The sequence below is a fragment of the Anser brachyrhynchus genome, assembly GCF_964034855.1.
Source record: "Anser brachyrhynchus genome assembly, chromosome: 2".
In the NCBI taxonomy this organism is placed as follows: Eukaryota; Metazoa; Chordata; class Aves; order Anseriformes; family Anatidae; genus Anser; species Anser brachyrhynchus.
In genome coordinates this window covers 30,733,609-30,752,462 of record NC_137695.1, presented here as the reverse complement: position 1 = coordinate 30,752,462, position 18,854 = coordinate 30,733,609, and the positions used below count along the sequence as shown (strand labels likewise).

At 35.0% G+C, this 18,854-nt stretch overlaps 1 protein-coding gene across 42 annotated transcripts in view; it reads left to right on the top strand.

Annotated features, from left to right (window-relative positions):
- Positions 1 to 18,854, top strand: part of DGKB (diacylglycerol kinase beta) — a 392,397-nt gene that overhangs the window by 252,117 nt on the left and 121,426 nt on the right. For 4 of the 42 annotated variants that reach the window (XR_013946813.1, XR_013946814.1, XM_080580935.1 and 1 more), the window contains exon 24: positions 10,335 to 10,462. The exons of 37 other annotated variants lie outside the window; for them this stretch is intronic. Coding sequence is in view for 3 of the 5 variants with exons in the window: in XM_080580935.1 (XP_080437061.1) it covers positions 10,335 to 10,452 (118 nt within the window). In the remaining 2 variants the exon portion in view is untranslated. Of the gene's footprint in view, positions 1 to 10,334; positions 10,463 to 16,438; positions 18,851 to 18,854 lie in introns of those variants that run through there. One more of the 42 variants, XM_080580932.1, reaches the window with a different exon arrangement.

Here is an 18,854-nt window from a genome sequence, read left to right as displayed (position 1 = left end):
TGAAAAAAAAGATGGCGGAAATGGAAAGTAAATGAATCTTTAGCATGTTATCCCATGTGCCCCAGCTGGAGTACTGAACTATAATGTGTAGTCATCATAGTAAAGCATCTTGTCTGACATCAAAATAAATAAATAGGTAAATAAATAAATAAATCCTTTCATGTGCTGTATCTGAAAAGATTTTTAAACCAGCCTGGCAGCAAATAAACTAGAATACAGTTATTCTACTCAAATATCGTAGATTCCCCAGATCCCTTGCTGTTGAAAGCAAGTAGTAATTCCAGTTTGGTGACTGAAAGTTTAAAACTTTCTGCTTATTTTTGCATACAGCAACCTCAGATTAAAAGCAAAACAGTTTGTCATGGGGTGGATAAAATGCTACATTCTCAGATGTATTTAGTCTTCGTTTTAAGATTGGTTTATTTAGCTTCGAATTGAGATGTCAAAATGTTTCAATTTGAATAGAACAAAACTAGATATTTTCATTATTATTGCAGTTTTTTCAGCGTAAGTGATGTAGTCTTTAGGGTTGAACCACAAGTACATATTTAAAGTGAATAAACTAATCATCAATACACAGTTTCTAACTTGAATTACAGACATTTCATCCTTTCCTGTTTCCTTCAACCTCTCCTCCCTTCCATGTTGTGACAGAGCTGAAAACGCTTAAAACGAAAGCATGGGCCCCATGCAGAGACCAGATTGCAGACATCTGTTACCTGTCCCATTGAACTGACAGGTTTCTTTTCATAAAAGAATAAGACTCCAGGGAGCAACACCTCTGAACTCAGGCAGTATTGCTGCAATAGTAGTCATAAGAAGCAGCAACTCTAGGCAAAAAAATAAAAAAACAAAAAACAAAACATATGACCGAGTCTGAAATATTTTCACATTATCCAGATGTGGTTTGTAGTTATACAGCCTACTCTGCATAGCTCTTGCTTGTAATGCTTATAGGCAGAAAAATAAATAAATAAATAAATAAAAAGTAAAGAATCATCATCATGAAGATAAGTAAAAGTCTTAATTATCATAAGATAAGTAAAGAAGAATCATCATGTCTTTTGTCAGACTTCAACCATGGAGTAGTTCATCTCTAGAAAAACTGCCTGAAGTGTATCATGCGTGTTTGAGTTCCCTGATCTGGGACAAAACTAATAGGATTGTTTTTATACTACCTTGCAGCTATTCTCTTGACTTCACCTAGAGTTATTGAATCCTTAGTGTAAGGACTATGCAGATATCCACTTAATACAGTTTATATCTGCAAAAGATACAAAAATATTATATATTTACTTGATTTTTACAACAGCCTGAGTCTGTCACGTTGCAGCTTGGGTTAACACATTAAATTATATTAAAAATGTTTATTTTTCCTTAGACATCCGTATTTCATTCAAGATATATTAGTCCATAATAAGTTCCCAAAAGAGGACACTTGGAGAATAATGCTGATTCAGCCTACCTATGTCTGTTGCATATAGAGCAAAATTGACAGCAATGTGCATCTCCAGTATCTGTGCCTTTCTCAGATACAAAATTTCACATTTTTGTCATTTATCTAGAAAGCAATAATAGACTAAGGACTTAATGCTATGGATATGCTAGTCAGTCATGGGAATATGCTAGCTGACATGCTAGTCGGTCGAAGTAAGGTATTGTCCTGCTCTACTCTGCACTGGTGCGGCCTCACCTCGAGTGCTACATGCAGTTTTGGGCACCACACTATAAAAAGGATGTGAAACTATTGGAGAGTGTCCAGAGAAGGGCTACGGTGAAGGGCCTAGATGGGAAGACATACGAGGAGCGGCTGAGGTCACTTGGCGTGTTCAGCCTGGAAAAGAGGAGGCTGAGGGGAGACCTCATCACAGTCTATAGCTTCCTCATGAGGGGGAGTGGGGGGGTAGGTGATATCTGGGCAGGTGACCAGCGATAGGACCCGAGGAAATGGTGTCTAGTTGCAACTGGGGAGGTTCAGGCTGGATATCAGGAAAAGGTTCTTCACTGAGAGGGCTGTTGTGCACTGGAACAGGCTCCCCAGGGCTGTAGTCACAGCACCAAGCCTGTCGGAGTTTAAAAAGCATTTGGACTGTGCTCTCAGTCATATGGTCTGAATTTTTGGGTAAACCTGTGTGGCGCCAGGAGTTGGACTCAGTGATCCTTGTGGGTCCCTTCCAACTCGGGATATTCTATGATTCTATATCTTTTACTCTGTTTAAGACTATTCTGTAGTGGCTGTAGGGGAAGCTGGTGTGATTGGAGAGCACTAGGTTCGGATTCATGAGGACTAGAGGTAGTGTGCTGTAAAAAATTCATTCTAAGTAGAGGACTGGCAGTTCTATATATCCCCTGTGATTTCAAACTACATCTTTGAAAACAGTGGACTGTATCAGACCCTATGCGGAGCAGTGACTATCTCCTTCTTAGGGTGCTCAGTTATCAAGTTCACTACTGCTGGACTAAAATGGGTTCAGGTTCTGTACTGATATGGTGGTAAGGGTTATCTGCTCACTCGGCATATTCACTGGAGTGGATTATTGTGAAACACTTGCCATTCTGGACTGTTAATAATGAACAAATAATTGAAATAGACACTTGTTAATATTGAAAAGATATGGGGATGTTTTTCCTTTAAGGAATTGTAAGCACTTTAAAGATATGTAATGATACTCAGTTGCTAAAGAAACAGTTGCAGTAGAAATTGTCAAGTAGAATGTGTGTTAAAGGGTGAAAATCATTGCATTGTCTAGGATAAAGGATTGTTCTACATGGTGCACAATGATATAAAGGAATTGGCCCAGCATGCTTTCTGCAAGTAACAAACTGTTGATTCACAACAGGTCTATCCATATGCTATAGGCCAACATCAATAAAATCTAATTTTCTTCAACTGATGTCAGGCTAGCAAAGGATTTTATTGAAGATGATGTTTCTTTCCTCAGAGTGGGTCATTGAACTTTTTCAATGGATTAAAGTGTCTGTTGAATGTTCTACACATTCTTTAATTAATTAAAAACTACTGCCTTTTTTTATTACAATGCTTTAAAGGTAAACTTCACTGTATAGGAATTAAATCTGAGTCTCTTTCACTGTATAGTCACACCATTTGAAATAAAAAATTAATAGTACAATGACAGAAAAAGCTTTCTGACTACTTTCATTTGTGGTAAATTCACATATGAAAAGAGTCTATAGAGGTATGAGAAACACTAACAAAACCACAAAACAGTTTACTATTTGTTTCTTGCTGATAGAACACGGTCAGGATTTTTTATACAAATGAATAAAGTTATATTCCCTGATTTTCTTGAGCACAAGCTCAAAATGCAATGTGATACTTGAACTGGAGAATATAACCAGTGCAAATTTGCAGCTGATTTTCAAACTTCATTTTGGATCAACTAATATTCAAATCTCTGAAGTAAATGACAGATCTTTACATAAGTTTCATGTGGTTATATTTCATGTTTATAACAGATGCTGGGCTTTATAAACAGTTAAGCAGCAGCCCTTTCTAATATATATCACCAAACCAGCAAAACATTTTTCAAAATCCAGTCAAGTTGCTAAATGGCCACAGTGCACTTGCATATAATATTATTGACAATATCCAAGCCATTAAAAGCAATGAAATGAATTGTTAAGAAATAAATTTTATACTTCCTATTTAATAAACATAAACACATTATTCTTTAGCACAAAGAAATTAAAATTTAATCACAATATGAAAGACTTTACTCCCTTTACTCTGACCTGTGGGTGCATTGTGGGTCTCCTCTCCTCTCCTCTCCTCTCCTCTCCTCTCCTCTCCTCTCCTCTCCTCTCCTCTCCTCTCCTCTCCTCTCCTCTCCTCTCCTCTCCTCTCCTCTCCTCTCCTCTCCTCTCCTCTCCTCTCCTCTCCTCTCCTCTCCTCTCCTCTCCTCTCCTCTCCTCTCCTCTCCTCTCCTCTCCTCTCCTCTCCTCTCCTCTCCTCTCCTCTCCTCTCCTCTCCTCTCCTCTCCTCTCCTCTCCTCTCCTCTCCTCTCCTCTCCTCTCCTCTCCTCTCCTCTCCTCTCCTCTCCTCTCCTCTCCTCTCCTCTCCTCTCCTCTCCTCTCCTCTCCTCTCCTCTCCTCTCCTCTCCTCTCCTCTCCTCTCCTCTCCTCTCCTCTCCTCTCCTCTCCTCTCCTCTCCTCTCCTCTCCTCTCCTCTCCTCTCCTCTCCTCTCCCCTGCCCTCCCCTCTCCTTTCTTTTTTTATCCTTCCAGTAATTAATTCCAGTAATTAAGCCCCTATTTTTAGAGAATGTCATTATGCTGTCCTATACTACAGTAGCCATTGATAATGAGGGGAACCCAAATACCACTCCTTTAGTTGCCTTGTGCCTTAAGTCATGAGAAAATGGGTCATAGGTTTGCTTCAGCTCCAGAATCTTAAACTTAATATAACCCAAACTTCCAATTCTACACTCTGAAACTGCAGACTACTTTGTGTCATATTAGAAAGACTTTGGTAACTGGTAAACGCCAAAATAATGTAGCCAATCCCTCTAACCCTATACAAAACCTCAGTACTAATTTTAAAAATAAATTTTTGAATAGATTACCTGACGTAAAAAGTAATCCTTTCAAACAATGTGTCTGTTCCTGATTAAATACCCTATAGTTCTTATCTTTGCTAATTATATAGCTGAAGTGATTTTAAGTCCTCAGTGTATGTTATAAAGAGCCTGTGCCCCCATCTCCATCATTTCAGATAGCATTTTCCATTTCCCTCTTTATTCTGTTTGAACACAGTTTGCCTGGTTTATGTCTATGTATCAGTTTCATGAAAATAATCAGATTTCTTTCTGATTTGAAGTCTCTTATATTTATTACAATAAGTTACATAGACCTTTATAAGAAATAGACCTTTATAAGAAAATACAAAGCAAAAAGTGTTCTTTCCAAGCATATACTGTATAGTAAACTATAATTTGTATCTCACAAAATAAGATAAATCCTGTGAATATCCTTCAGGTATAGTTCTTATTGACTTTTGATGTATATTGTAGTTTTATTAACATTGTATATATAGTTCCAAATAAAATATTTTAAATATACTATTTTTTTATAACATAGACCAATGTCATATAATGCACTTGTATGATACTTGTAGTGCATTTTTATGATTGTATGATAGATGTGGTTGTACTATAGTACTTACTGTTATAACTACATCATTGTGGCTAATGATGTCTTCAGAATAGTTTGGGGTGTTAGATTTACTTGTGAAATAACACCTACTACTTCTTTTTGTTACACCTGATAAAAACATAAATACATAATCAAAATGGAGAATTATATATCTTAGTATTGATTCTCTTTGGAATCAAAGTACCCAAATTATTATATCTATTTTATCTTATATTTAAACATATTTTCTCATTTTTATATATTTTATTTTTATCCTTTATATTACACATTTATACCTAAATTATACACATTTACATACCTTGGGGGTAGGGGGGAGAAGTGTTGTGAAATCACTACACGTTTTGTAATCTTTTCAACACCAGAGAAATATATTGGCTGAGTTGGTAATGTAAAGGAAATGTCTGTTGCTTATTCTGATAAGTGACACTGCTACTATTGAAGCCAAAGGTAGCTAAAAGTAAAAAGTAGTTTAAAGTGCCCTGCTCTCACCACATTTTATAGTCTGCTTAACAGGAGACCTGATGTGTTTGGGGAATACTCTTTTGGTCATTTACATCTTTCTTACTTATATTAGGATAACAGTTCTGTGCACTAGCATGGCACTGAAAGAAGACCTCCCCGCCTTCTCTTGTAAGTGTATCGCTAAATGAATGGCAACTATTAATCTAAATACTTTTTTTTTTTTGGGGGGGGGGGGGAAGGGGGGGCGATAGAGTGGAGAAAAAAGGTTGCTAACCTGGTCCAACAAAGATTGTTCATTCATTCATGTTGATTTAGGACTCTGCTCCATGCACTTCTGGAAATGCACACTGTGTGTACTATCTGTCTCTGTCAAGTGCTCTGTAATGTTCTGTTTGGTAAGTGTTAAAATGGGCTCAGATCAACATGAGGACTGTAAGGTATGTGGCAGATTGTGAGCCATGGGTCAGAATGCCCTCTCTTCCAGCTCAAAAGGCCCAGAAAATCTCTCCGTGGAAACTGCAAAGCGGGATACAAGACAGCTAAAGTAACATATGGGGAGCAATATTGTTTTGATATTGTGTCTCCAAATCTTAACAAACAATAGTTACAGAATTCTGATTTCCTTTATTGATCAGTGATTGTGCGGATGAGGTGGATGCTTGTAGTATGTCGTTGCATAAAGAGGATGACAGTAGAAAAAACAGGAAAGCATTGGACAAAAAGACTGTTACCTACTAAGTAATGTGAATCTATTAAGCTTGGCAAGTTTTCAAATTGTATCCACTTTGAATCCCTAGAAGTGTATTTACATATACCAGCAACTAATATTGTTATTTAGGTTAAAGAAATAATGTAGTATTTTAAGGTCATATTGAATTTACGTTAAATTGTTTTCCTGATCAGCCTAAAATTCAGACCCAGGCTATCATTTGAATCCACGTGGCATAGGTAGATGTGCTAAAAACTGCATAGGATTTTTTTTTTTAGTAGTCAGAGGGAGAGGCTGTCTGTTAGATATGTTTTGTTTTGTTTTATTTTATTTTCAAATTAGGCTTAGGGAACAGCTGCAAGTCATACGGCTTCTTGTTTCTTGAGAACTTTCAGTTATGCTTTTTTTTTTTTTTAATAAAGATTTGTCCATATGAGGAACAGCAAGGTCTGTTAACCTTTCTTGGAACATGCTATTTCTGAGCCAATTATGAAGATGTCTGAAGGCATCAAATGCTCTTTGGAACAGTAACTTGTGATTTGGGAGTATAGTGGTCAACTGAAGAACTTTCTCTGTGGTTAGAATATTTGTTCTCACAATATATTAAAAACAAAGACAGCATTGATTTTTTTATGCACTAAAATACTTCTTGAATGTTTTTCTTTTAGTTACGATGATATACTAATAACCATAGTAGCAGCAGAAGTAGCAGTAGATTCTTAAGTGATTTGGATTTTGATAGTAAAGCCTTGAAGGCTGTGTTAAACTGTCAATCTAGTTCGTTATTGAGATTTTGTTGATGTTCAGGAAAAAAGGATGTCTTAATCAAAGAAGTATGTTCTTGCTGGTATAAGGCAGCTGACAACTCACTCTGAATGAAAGCTTCAATATGTTTTGTTGCTTTGATTTCATACAGAATTGCAGCATAAATGTTCTGTGAAAGTGATTTGGGAACATACATTTAATTGTCAAATTGTTGTGGGCTTTTAAAAATTAAACCTGAGTGGATTGACCTGATTAAGTAGCACCTGTGCTTCAAAAAAATCCTTGCAGTTGCAAAGCTGTGCAGCAGCCATGCCACTGCAGCCATGGGACTGTTTTTAGACTGGCTTCATAGTAAGAAGCACTCACACACGAAGGAGATCAGGGGAGACAGTTCCCCCTTCTGATGGGGGGCAATCAGACACACTATGTTCACAACTATGGCAGAAAAGCAGAAAATAAGCAAGCAGGTGGGAATCTGACTCTGTTACCAGGTTGCCAGAGCACTAACCTTGTAAAGAGGCACTTTTGTATTGTTTGAAGTCTGGAAAAAGTCTGAGTGTTTAATTGTATTGCTTAAATTACTAACAATACTTATGCACTTCTTTATTCACGTGAGCAAAGTACCATGGAACCTGCACCCATCTGCTATGAAGGCGATGGTCTATGTGTAGCATCCTAGTTAAGTGCATACCAGAACAAGAGATTTTTGACCTCTTTTGTTACGTATAGAGTAAGAAAACAAAGACACTGAAGTATTTACAATCTGCCATATTTTATAAATGCACACAGCAGTCTTCCTTCTGTCTACCAAAGCTCCTTTGACATCACCCACAATGCTCAAAGACACTAAAATCATGGGATAAAAGCATATAGGCATGATGCAGAACAGTCCCTGTTGAAGAGACAAGTTAGATACTGCCAAGGAGAAAGAAGATGCCTATTGGGGCTAATCTGAACCTGCTCTTACTCCTCCAATTTCTCAAAATTCTCTCACTCAAGTAGAGTCACAGCAGATCTCCTCTGTAGTGAACTGCTGGTCTGTTTCTAAGGTGGATGGTACTGTAGTATCTGTGTGGAGCACAAGACCACATGTTCTTCTGTGGTTTAGAGTAGATTCAGACTACCTCAAGCACAAGGCAATACCCCTGCGGCTATCTTGCCTGTATTTCCAGAGCCATCCCAGCACTAGCTATGCACTGGTTGAGTACCCTAGAGCACAAGCTAGTGGCCAGTAGTCTCTCACAGTATCTCTCACCAATTTCTTCAAATGTAGTTCTTTTTAGCTGTCTTAAGTGAAGAAAGTCTTTGAGATGAAATCTTAACTTGTAAGACTGTTCTTGCTAAAAGGCATGTTTACCTTATGCCTACCTTTTTCTTCCTTTCTTATCTTACAGTGTCTCTTGTTCCTCTTTCTGCTTTTGACTCCTTTTTTCCTTGCCTTTCTTGACTTTACTTTGTTCCTTCACCTTATAAAACAATCAAGGATACAGATTTCAGCAAAACTACACTCTTGGTTAAGAAGGATTTCAATTTTTTATTATAAGGCTAAATTAAGAGCTACTTAATGCTCATGGTTTAGTGTTTTAATAAAAAAAAGGAAACGAATAAGTTGACAGAGCAAGAGAGAAGTGCTTTTCAGCCATGTCTCTCACTTGAGGTCTTAAATGTTGCTTTTGTTTGGACTATTTATTATTTTTCTGAAGTCTTTATTATATAATGTATATCTTTTTAATTTTTTCATTACATTTTTCTTATCTCTGAAACTATTACTGGTATACAGCTATATGTTGTGTACACTTCTACCAGAACACTCTTTGACAGTCTGAGAGCACTGCTAGAGATGCAGCCCTGTTTTAAAGCATGTAGAAATGAAAGCCCAATACATTCTGAAAAACAAAAAATATATAAGTATATATATCACTATATATATACATGTATATATATATTTATATATGTATAGTGATATATATACATATATATATATACTGATGCCATTGCAGGCTAAATAACTGCTATCCTCTTTTTCTAGAATTAATCATTTCTATGCTTTTTGAGAGCACTTTGAAATATCTACCTACAAATATAATCTTCTATTCTCCCAGAGTTTGGATTTGGGAATAAGCCTAAACTTTTGGAAGATATTAGTTCTAATTGGCCTGCCACTGTTTCTATTGAAAGCCTGATCTATCTGAGCTTTTATATTTTACACCTTTTATTACAAGGCATGCTATTGATCTTCACATTTATAAGTAAAAAATGCAGAGGCAGAGTTTATCATAAAATATTGACTTCATGGTTTGTTTCATTAACTCAAGTGCTGTCTTGTACATTAAAATTAAGTAACCTTCCAATATTTTAGACAGATTTTCTTATTTTACAGAGTACTGTTAATATTCCGTATATAGTGACATGGAATATTGGACCATTTTTTGATGACTGGATACACCTTACCCAAAAGCCACAGAGGTCAACATTTAACTCTATCAGATAATATTTAAGGAATATTAGTATCTTTGTGAGACTTTTTCTCACAAAGAATATAAATGTTAATGAGATCCAGAATGACAGTTTTATGAATGAAGTAATTATTGACTTTCACGACCAGTTTGATCCATCTTTCTGATGAGAAGACACATAGGATTTTTGAAAACTTTTGTGTGGATGGAACATCCAAATTTTTCTGACAGCTCAAGGCTTCATATTTTTTATGATTTTTATCCAGTCTTATAGAACAGAAGAAAAAAAATATGTAAAACATGGAAGGAAAATAAACCTAAGTTCTTTACCTTATGAAATTCTGGATTGCCTGTGAGGGCAATGTATTCTATTTTCTGGAAGGTGGCAAAAGTATGTAAAGTAAGTAAGATTCCTTTAGATGATAGCACTGGACAGAAAATAGTTTCCCCAATTTGAGGATATTTTTCCTATTTAAAAAGTAAGGTAATTTGGGATTTAAACTAAAAAAAAAAAAAAAAAATCCTCAGTGACAGAAAGGGTCCTTTGCTATTACCCTAAGAACTGCAGTGCTTTCTTGAAATGGGAGACTGCCAGCTTCAACACCCTGACTCAGTTTCTCCCTATGTGCCTCTCTTTTACTTAAGCATAAGTTGCCTTAATATTAAGTTAGTAGATTGGCAAAGAAGTTTTTTTGTTGTTGTTTTTTGGTGTTTTTTTCTTTCTTTCTTTCTTTTAATCTGTAATAGTGAATGTTTATTTATACTAAATAGAGTACCTGGACATCCTGAAACTGGTGGTTACAGTACAGGTCCATCTGAGAGACTTCTTCATTCTTTTCCTGCTGCCAGGGTGAAAACTCCAGCAAGTAACATTGAAAACCATGGCTAGAATTGCAAAGGTAAGAGCACTTGTCTGAGATGTTGAAGATACAGTTCCAGCCTTTAGTGCAAACATGGTACACATAAACCGTGTCTCCTAAATCCCAGGTGATGAACATTGACTCATCGTAGATAGATATCTGTAGGATAGTAAAGGGAAGCAAAATATGCTTTTATAGACTGAAATTCTGTCTGATAGCTAACAACTATTTTTAAATGAAAATTCCATTAAAAATTGCTTTGTTTTATGTAGTGTTTGGTTTTGGTGAATAATATAACTTAATCAAAGATAGTTAAAAATCCAAGTTAGCTCTACATGGAAGCCATAATATTTATCCTGAAAGGGGAAAAGACAAAGGCAACAACTTGTAACAAAGTTTTTGACTGCAATGACCAGTGAGAAATCTTTAGTACCTGGTGAGCCCGTTAGGATTTCGCCATTTCAGGTCAAACGAGTATGATGCCGTACTTGCTTACAAAGTAGATTCCTGCATGTACTCACAAACTGTAAAGTTCTGCAATTACTGTACAGGGGGCCTCTGAAGATTTGAAAGTGAAATTGTGGTCTTTTGTGGATGTTTTTGTTTGTTTGTTTGTTTTCCTCCTTGGTTTAAATATAGAATGTGAATTGTCTGTTTTACAGAATAAATATATAGAGAGACATCACTTTTGAACACACAGCTTATGATTTTAATCAAAAAGAGAAAAAGAGTGAATTATCTAGCTTGTATGTATTAACTATACACTCACTGCATTGGAAACTAGTGGAAACAAATGTTTAAATGCTTGCTAAATTCTAACTCATAGTAACAAAAATTAGAACATTTTTGTTTCTTACAGTTTTAGAAACAGTTGATATCCTCATTTGTACTTCATAATCCACCACAGTGAAGGCTTAATAGACCATTAAAGAAACGGTGGGAAGTTAATTTTAATATGTAATGGTGTGAGGGCTTTTATTTTTTCCTTAATACAATGAAGCTTCTAACAATTTTATTTGCAAAGAAGATGATTATTTAATAAAGTGACAAACTGTCCCACTGATAGGATACATTAATTTTCTTCTAAAGCTGTTCCTTGTACTCCATAAGAAGGTGATAATTAGGTTTGCAGATTAGAATAACATAATCAGACCACTTGTGTGGATGCTTGTTAAAATATATTTTCCTCTTCATATAAGCCTCATAATAATTAAAAACTGTTTAAAAAGAAAACCATTCTTTTTCGGCATGGACTTTTAAAATGTATCCTAATAATATATCAAGTTATTCTTAAGCTAATTCAACTTTTTAAAAGGTTAATATTTGAAAAAGAATATGGGAAGTGATTAACTGATGAGTTTAAGTATTAGCATTAGGTTTTGCAGGAACACCTACAGTATAAAACAGCGCTCATTCATATCCTGATTTAATTTCTTCCACTGTCACTCCTGATTGTTCCATTTAATCTTTCTTAAGTCACATAAAATTATCTTGTATGTGTAAATTAACAATCATTTTCTAATTCCACTGCAAACTTGAAGCACTGTCAGTAAAAAAAAAAAAAAAAAAAAAAAAGAGAGAGAGAGAGGAGAGAGAGATTGACAGTGATTAATTCTGTATTTTAAACAAAACTAAATGCAGTTACCATTGAGATAGAGCACACACAGACTGGAGTTTTTGGTGATTCAAAGAAAGTGACTCAAGGAAAGGCAATAGAAAAATAACAATGAATTTGTAATGAGTAGTTCACATCTAAACAATCGGGTCTTGTGTATGTCACATTGAATCAGTGCAATATCCACTGACCTTAACTTTTGAAACACTGAAGCCAATTTCCTTCGCTTGGAATTTGTTCAGTATTAAATACTGGTTACAACTAACTTCCTGGCCTAAGCCCAAGGTGAGAAGTGTGTAGGTTAAGATCATTTAAAATGTTCCAATTCCATCACTTTCAATAAGATTGAGGGGGGTTGTTTATTTGTTAGTTTTTCGTACAGTTGAAGCACCTAGATTGAAGTCTTATTGACTTCATGAAGGTGGAAGAGGGTTGTTTGTTATTTTGTGGCTTTTTTTTTTGTTGGTGTTGTTTGTTTTGCTTTGTTTACAATTGACATGAAATTAATCTTAATATGAAGAAAAATTGTTTTTACAAGTATATCTTCTTGGTATTCCATCCGTTGTGTTGTAAACTTTCCAGGTCTGAGATGTTTCTTTAGAGCATTTATGATCAGTATCTTGATAAAGGTGGCCTCATTTAATGACTGAAAGTACTACATGTTCTGTCTAGAAATGATTTCAATTTCAAATAACGGAATGGATAAAAAAAGTGTTACATTAGCAAGGGTTCACTGAGTTATTAAATATTGCAATCATCTAATTTGTACATATGTTCTTATAAGCCCTACTTTGTGTGCACAGTTCCATATATATATCTGATATACCAGCTTAATCAAATTCAGCTTGCTGGAGGGACATTTTTTATGGACAAGTAAAAAATAATCAGTTTCTTTTTATTACCATTATGGAAGAAGTGGAGGAGTATTTTTTCTAGTGTGCTAAATATACATACCGAAAAGGACAAATATTCAATCATTTACAGAGAGGTTGCAATACTGACTGATTTAACTGCACTAGATTAATATTACATAGTCAGTCATGAAGGGATTTATAAAATATATTTTTAATATTGTTGTGTTGTAGTTTTTTTGTTTGTTTGTTTGAGTATTTTTTTTTTTAATCATCTTTGGATATCAACCAAATTTTCTTATCAGTTAAAGTCAATCATATGACAAAGATTATCCTGTGCTCTTGCCCAGAAATTGATCAATAATGTCTCTATAAGCCTGAAGGTCAGTAATTTAAAAACAATTGACCACAATTTCCCTTTCTAAATAGACCATTCACAATAATCATCATAGTAAATAGCTACTTTGAATGGCATTTTTGTGTAACATTTAGTCCTAGGTATTTTTGCTTGGACAAGGAGTGTTCATAAGGCAGAAAAATTGTCATTTTTTTAAAACCTCTGAACTACATAATTGCTCAAGGTAGCAGTCATTAGGTTAAAGTCCTTCTTTGCTTGTGTTGAATGAAAAAGTAACATATATCCTACGGATATATGTTCTAGGGATAGGTGTACATACAACCTTGGTCTCTAGAATCCAGAACTTTACAAGGTGTGGACCATGCTTGCTTCTTATAACTTTTGACTTTGATAAATATTCAAACAGCTTAAGAACAGCAGGAGTATGCTCTGAAATGCTTTAATGAATTCTGAATACAATCCACTTGCAATTACCATAATTGAAACATTATATGGAGAAGCATGATGGCCTCTCATGAACATGTCTTGTTGGCTGCAAGCATTTCTCCATACTGTGAGCTCTCCACAGTGTAAAAGGACTTCTACATGCAAGTAAGTGAAGAAACCCTACCCCAGCTCTGTGTGGTATTGCTTTACCTATATTGGAAATACTGAAAAGCTGCAAGTAGGTGGTTTAGAGAGATCCAGATTCAATTCCAAAGCATTTCTGAGAAGTAGAAAATTGAAAAAGAGAAAAAATGTCTACTGATCCATTGTCTCCTGCTCCATCTCCAGTTTTAATGTTGCCTTCAGAGGCCAGGCTTTGTCTTTCAAAACATACTTTGTGCTTAAACACCCTAGAAAACATTGAAAAATGACTAAGGAAGGTAATTTAAATTTCAATGGTATTTGCATTATTTGCCATATGTATATTAATAATTTCTCTTTTACAGTCCATGAATATGTAAGATACAAGAGATTTTCCAGGGAGTTTAGGACTGAAATGATGTCCTCTGAAATTCATTCTAAGGCATGGCCATCAAGGGATATTTCATCCTTTTTATTTATGCTAGAAATGCATTCAGTAGTGAAAAATGTGATGTAAAGTGAGAGAAGAGTTGATGAAATAGAATATAAACTGAACAGTCTTTCTTACCCCCTTTTGCAACAAACTTTCTAATTATTGTAGTGTTTCCTCTATGAATTACATTGCTATCCTAAATATTCATGTTGCCACAGAAGGTGCTTTCCTAAGTTGAAAAATATTAAGTATTAGCAAAATTATTGTAGAACTTTAAATGTTAAGATATATCTTAGCGAGTAATAAAGGTTAGCAAGTTCATCAGGTCACCACATCTTTTTTTCTTATTACTCATTCAGATTTTAAAGCATTCAAGTGTTAACCTTTTGAAAAGGAGAGAAAAAAAGAAAAAAGAAAAAAGAAAAAAAAAAAGCCAGCTGATTAGGAGATGCTTAATTATCTGCTTCTTTAAGACAGATACAGTAAGGTCCAGCCTCGTTCAACTGCCAACACTTGCATAAAGCTGCTGGAGTGATCTTCTCTGAATACCCAATTGCATTGTCCTAATCTGAGATAAAATAATGCATCTAACTTTACTGTTATCTATAATTGATGGGCACTTATGAGTGTAATTCATTGAAATCTCATCTCTAGCACAATCTCTGCCACTTCAGGAAGCAAGATTCATAGCACTTTTCTTTTTCTTTTTGTTTAAATCATTGTGTAAGCTTGATGGGGGGTTCTGCAGTAAATTGTATACAATAAACATATAGAAGAAACCTAGCATGAAATAGAGCCTTTTAATAGCAGAGCTCACATTTGCTAGTTTTCTCTTTCCTTCTTTCAGGATATATAAATTGGAGATGAAAAAATAAATAAATTAATAAACAGTGTGGTCCCCTGCTAAGACGTAGTTTTTCTTCGAATGTCATCCATTTTCTAGAACTGTAAAAAATTGAAGAGCTTTCCTCTTTTGACCTGCTAATACATCTCAGTCACAGTTCACTGAGAAGCTGTGACAAGATACACACTGATAACAAGGCAGATTGTTACATCACAATTTTTTAAATCTTGGCTATGTCAGCATTCCTGTGACACATCTCAACAGGTTTGGAATAATGTAATTAATTTATATGAGATTATTTTGTTCATTTAATTAAACTAGTTACTTTTGGATATATCCAAAAAGGAACTTTTTATGTTGCTGGGATCTTTTTATGTTGCTAATCTTAAGTTTTCATTCTGATTTTATCAACACTAATTATTTAGTCTGTGTCTTACTGGATGATTGCATACACTATTATTTCTAGGTTATGTAAGCTAGCCTCTTGTTTGTAGAGGTCAAAAAGTGAAGTGATAAGTGATATACTATAGTGATTTCCTGTTCCATGCTCTCCTCTACTACAACTTTGTATAGACCCCAGGTCCAAAATCAACATCAGTGTTTTCATTCTGTTGCATAGAGTCATAGCTCTGAACAAGGCCCAGTAGATCATAGGCATTATGTGATATTTGCTCTTTTCGTAGGTACAGAGTTGAGGGGAACAAGCTTGTGGGTAGTGGTTCAGCTGGTAGCAGTGACTAATCAAAACCCAAAGTTGTCAAGGCTCAAAAGCCATTTGCATTTAACTGTTCATTGTATTTTATAGTAATTTAGTTTAAATGATATAGTCTAATGTATTACTTTGCTGATTAAAAATTAGTTTACCTTGATGTAGTTTGTCCTAATTTAAAAAAAAAATTACAGTTGTTTCCATTGACAAAAATTCCAAAAGAAACCCTTATTTACTGAGTTGTAAAATTAATTAATTAATTATAAATAAATAAACCTCTTAGACTGTAATAAAATACACACATGCTTGTCCATTAGTTTAGGTATGAAGCTGCAAAATCACCTGTTAGTAAAATCAAGGCAATAGCTGTGCAATATATTGTTAAACTTTGTGTAGAACAGCACTGCTTGATCAGCTGATGACTAGTACAGTTGATTTGTTTTTGTTTCCAGACCAGGGGGAAGGGAAGGGACCTCTACCACATTCTCTTGGTTCGTCTTTTTTTTTTTTTTTTTTTTTTTGTCCTAGGTTTAAAAGATTTGGGTTTTTGTGTGTTTTTTTTTTTTCTTCTTTTCTAGTCAATGCTAAATATTGAAGATAATTATTACATCTCTGTTTTTGAATTTCTTTTGATTCAGCAGGAATAACCCTGATAAAATGCTCAGTTTTGCAAAGATGCCCTTTCAAGATGCAAATTAACACAATTACCTTAGTTGAAAACATATTTTGGAGGTATGCAATCAAAATAATAAACTAGTTAAGTAAAGCTTGCATGTGCAATCACGTTTGGTAAATAAAAAATATTTTCTAATGAGAAACTTGACAGGATTTGCTTAATGCAGGTTTTAAATCAGATTGTACAGTTCCAGTGTTGCGCCATTGTAAAAGTAGGTATTTCTCTCATTTGTTTAACAAAGCAGGAGATAAAAAGCAGCACTTGCAGAAATGTCTCAGGCAACATCTCTGAAGAAAAAAAAATATATCCAGGTTTTCCTCTTCACCCACACTCCACAAAATAATTATTTGGGAATACAGGACAGCAGGATGGATTAAGTCAGCACTCAGCAAACAGCAGATGCACAGGCTAAACTTAGTTCTTCACAGTCCCCAGTCTGAGATGCAGAGCAAATAATGCTTCTTAGAGAGGGAAAAAGAACGTAATTATTGTGATTAACTCCACAGCAGTTCATCTTCACATGAAGCTAAAGCAGGCAAAGAATCTTCACAGTGGCTCCCAGACAGCCAGGGACATTCATTCCTTCAGATGCACACACTGTACAGCAGTGATGCCATCACTCTGTTTTCTATATGGACACCAATCTGTGCGTTTAGGCCTTCTGGGTAGTCATCAAGCCATTTGGAAATAAAATGTATAGATATCATTTGTCATGAATTTCCCATCAAAAATTTTAAGATTAATCAGAAAGCTATTTAGAAAAGCTATATAATGAGTATTTGGTTGTAGGATCTGCAGAGGGGTATTGCTTTTTATTTATTTATTTATTTATTTATTCCTTTCTTTTAAGCATGGTACTTTGTGACTTGATTTTTAAGTGACTTAAAAAAAATATTGTTACTGCCCATCTCATCCCATTTAAACAGGAATTTAGAATATATGCTGTTTTGGTGTCATAAGCAGATCTTAAATCAGTGTTGCCCTACTTTCCTAATAATATTACTGGCAAAGTGTATTACTGATTTGGTTACAGAAAGCTAATTCCTAATAAACACAGAGTAGGATTCCTAATGAAGCTCCTGAAGCTGCAGGGGAGCTTTGATATTGAAAGTGGGGGAGAGAGAGCTGATCATATTGAGTGAGAAAGAATGTACCTCTTGTAATATCTGATAGAGAATGTGAGTTGACTAGATTATAGGATAACAAAAACTTTCCTTTTGTTTTTATGGAAATTGTGTCTGAGTAAGAAATGTAGGATTTCCTGTCTCACAAACCTATGCTAGTTAGAGGTTCTGCTTTTTTTGATTATCTCAGATATCTATATTCTCATTAAGTACCCATCCAGAGGTTTATTGTGGATAGAAGAATCCAATCTATTAGTTTTCAATTTCTTTTTACTATAGTAACAGAAAACAAATTTTTAATAAAATAGGCAGAGAGAATAACCTGAGGGAGTAGTTCAAACCCTCCTGACTTAGAATTGGCAATCCAATTCGAAATGGATGAAAGATGGAGATCAGGAGCTATTAAACATTATAGTCTACTTACAACTTCCAGTACAGAAAGTGTCAGAACTAGTGATGGTCAGGTACTAAAAGTAATTATCTATCAGGGAAGCATTTCACTGTGTTTTTCTTATTTATGAAGATAGGAGCTGAAGGAAACATCTGGGACATCAACATCAATCCATTTCTGTCACAGATAAGAGTGCAATAAAATTAGTAATGTCCACAGGTCATCAGATCCACAGTAGCGTTACATACTTCTCTACCAGCTGTGAGACATTTAAGACAAATGATGAGAGACCCAAAGTCATATTTTGCAATGGAAAGAACACAGACGTGATCTCAGGTACCAGCAGGCCTACATCCCTGCAACATGAGGATTTTATTATTATTATTATTATTATTTTTTTCTTTCAAAAGAATAAGGCAGGAAAAAGTCCTGCCACATGAACCTAGAAAGCAGACCCTGGTGTGTGTTGCTAAAAGAGCAATAAAATCCCGGTGTTCCTCTGTCCTGTGGTAAAAATTCCCAAATTAGCAGTTGATCTGGTGATTGATTTTGTGAACAGAAATGCTGCTACAGGTAACTTAGTGACATCTGGAGCCCTGGCAAATATTTGACCTAAATCTTTATTTATCTGTGGCCAATCTATAAACAGAAAAAGGAAGGAGCAACTCACCATCTGAAATGGGTTGTATTTGTTATATAGCAAGAAGAAAAATGTTCTCGAGAGAAAACCTAGGCATTTGTTAGAAACATACCTTAATGATACAGTGCATATGTCACATATTTCTGCATTGTAAATTAATTGTTAAGTTTTAAAATTAGTCAAACTGAAGTCCCATCTATTATGTTACTTCAATCTAATGTGT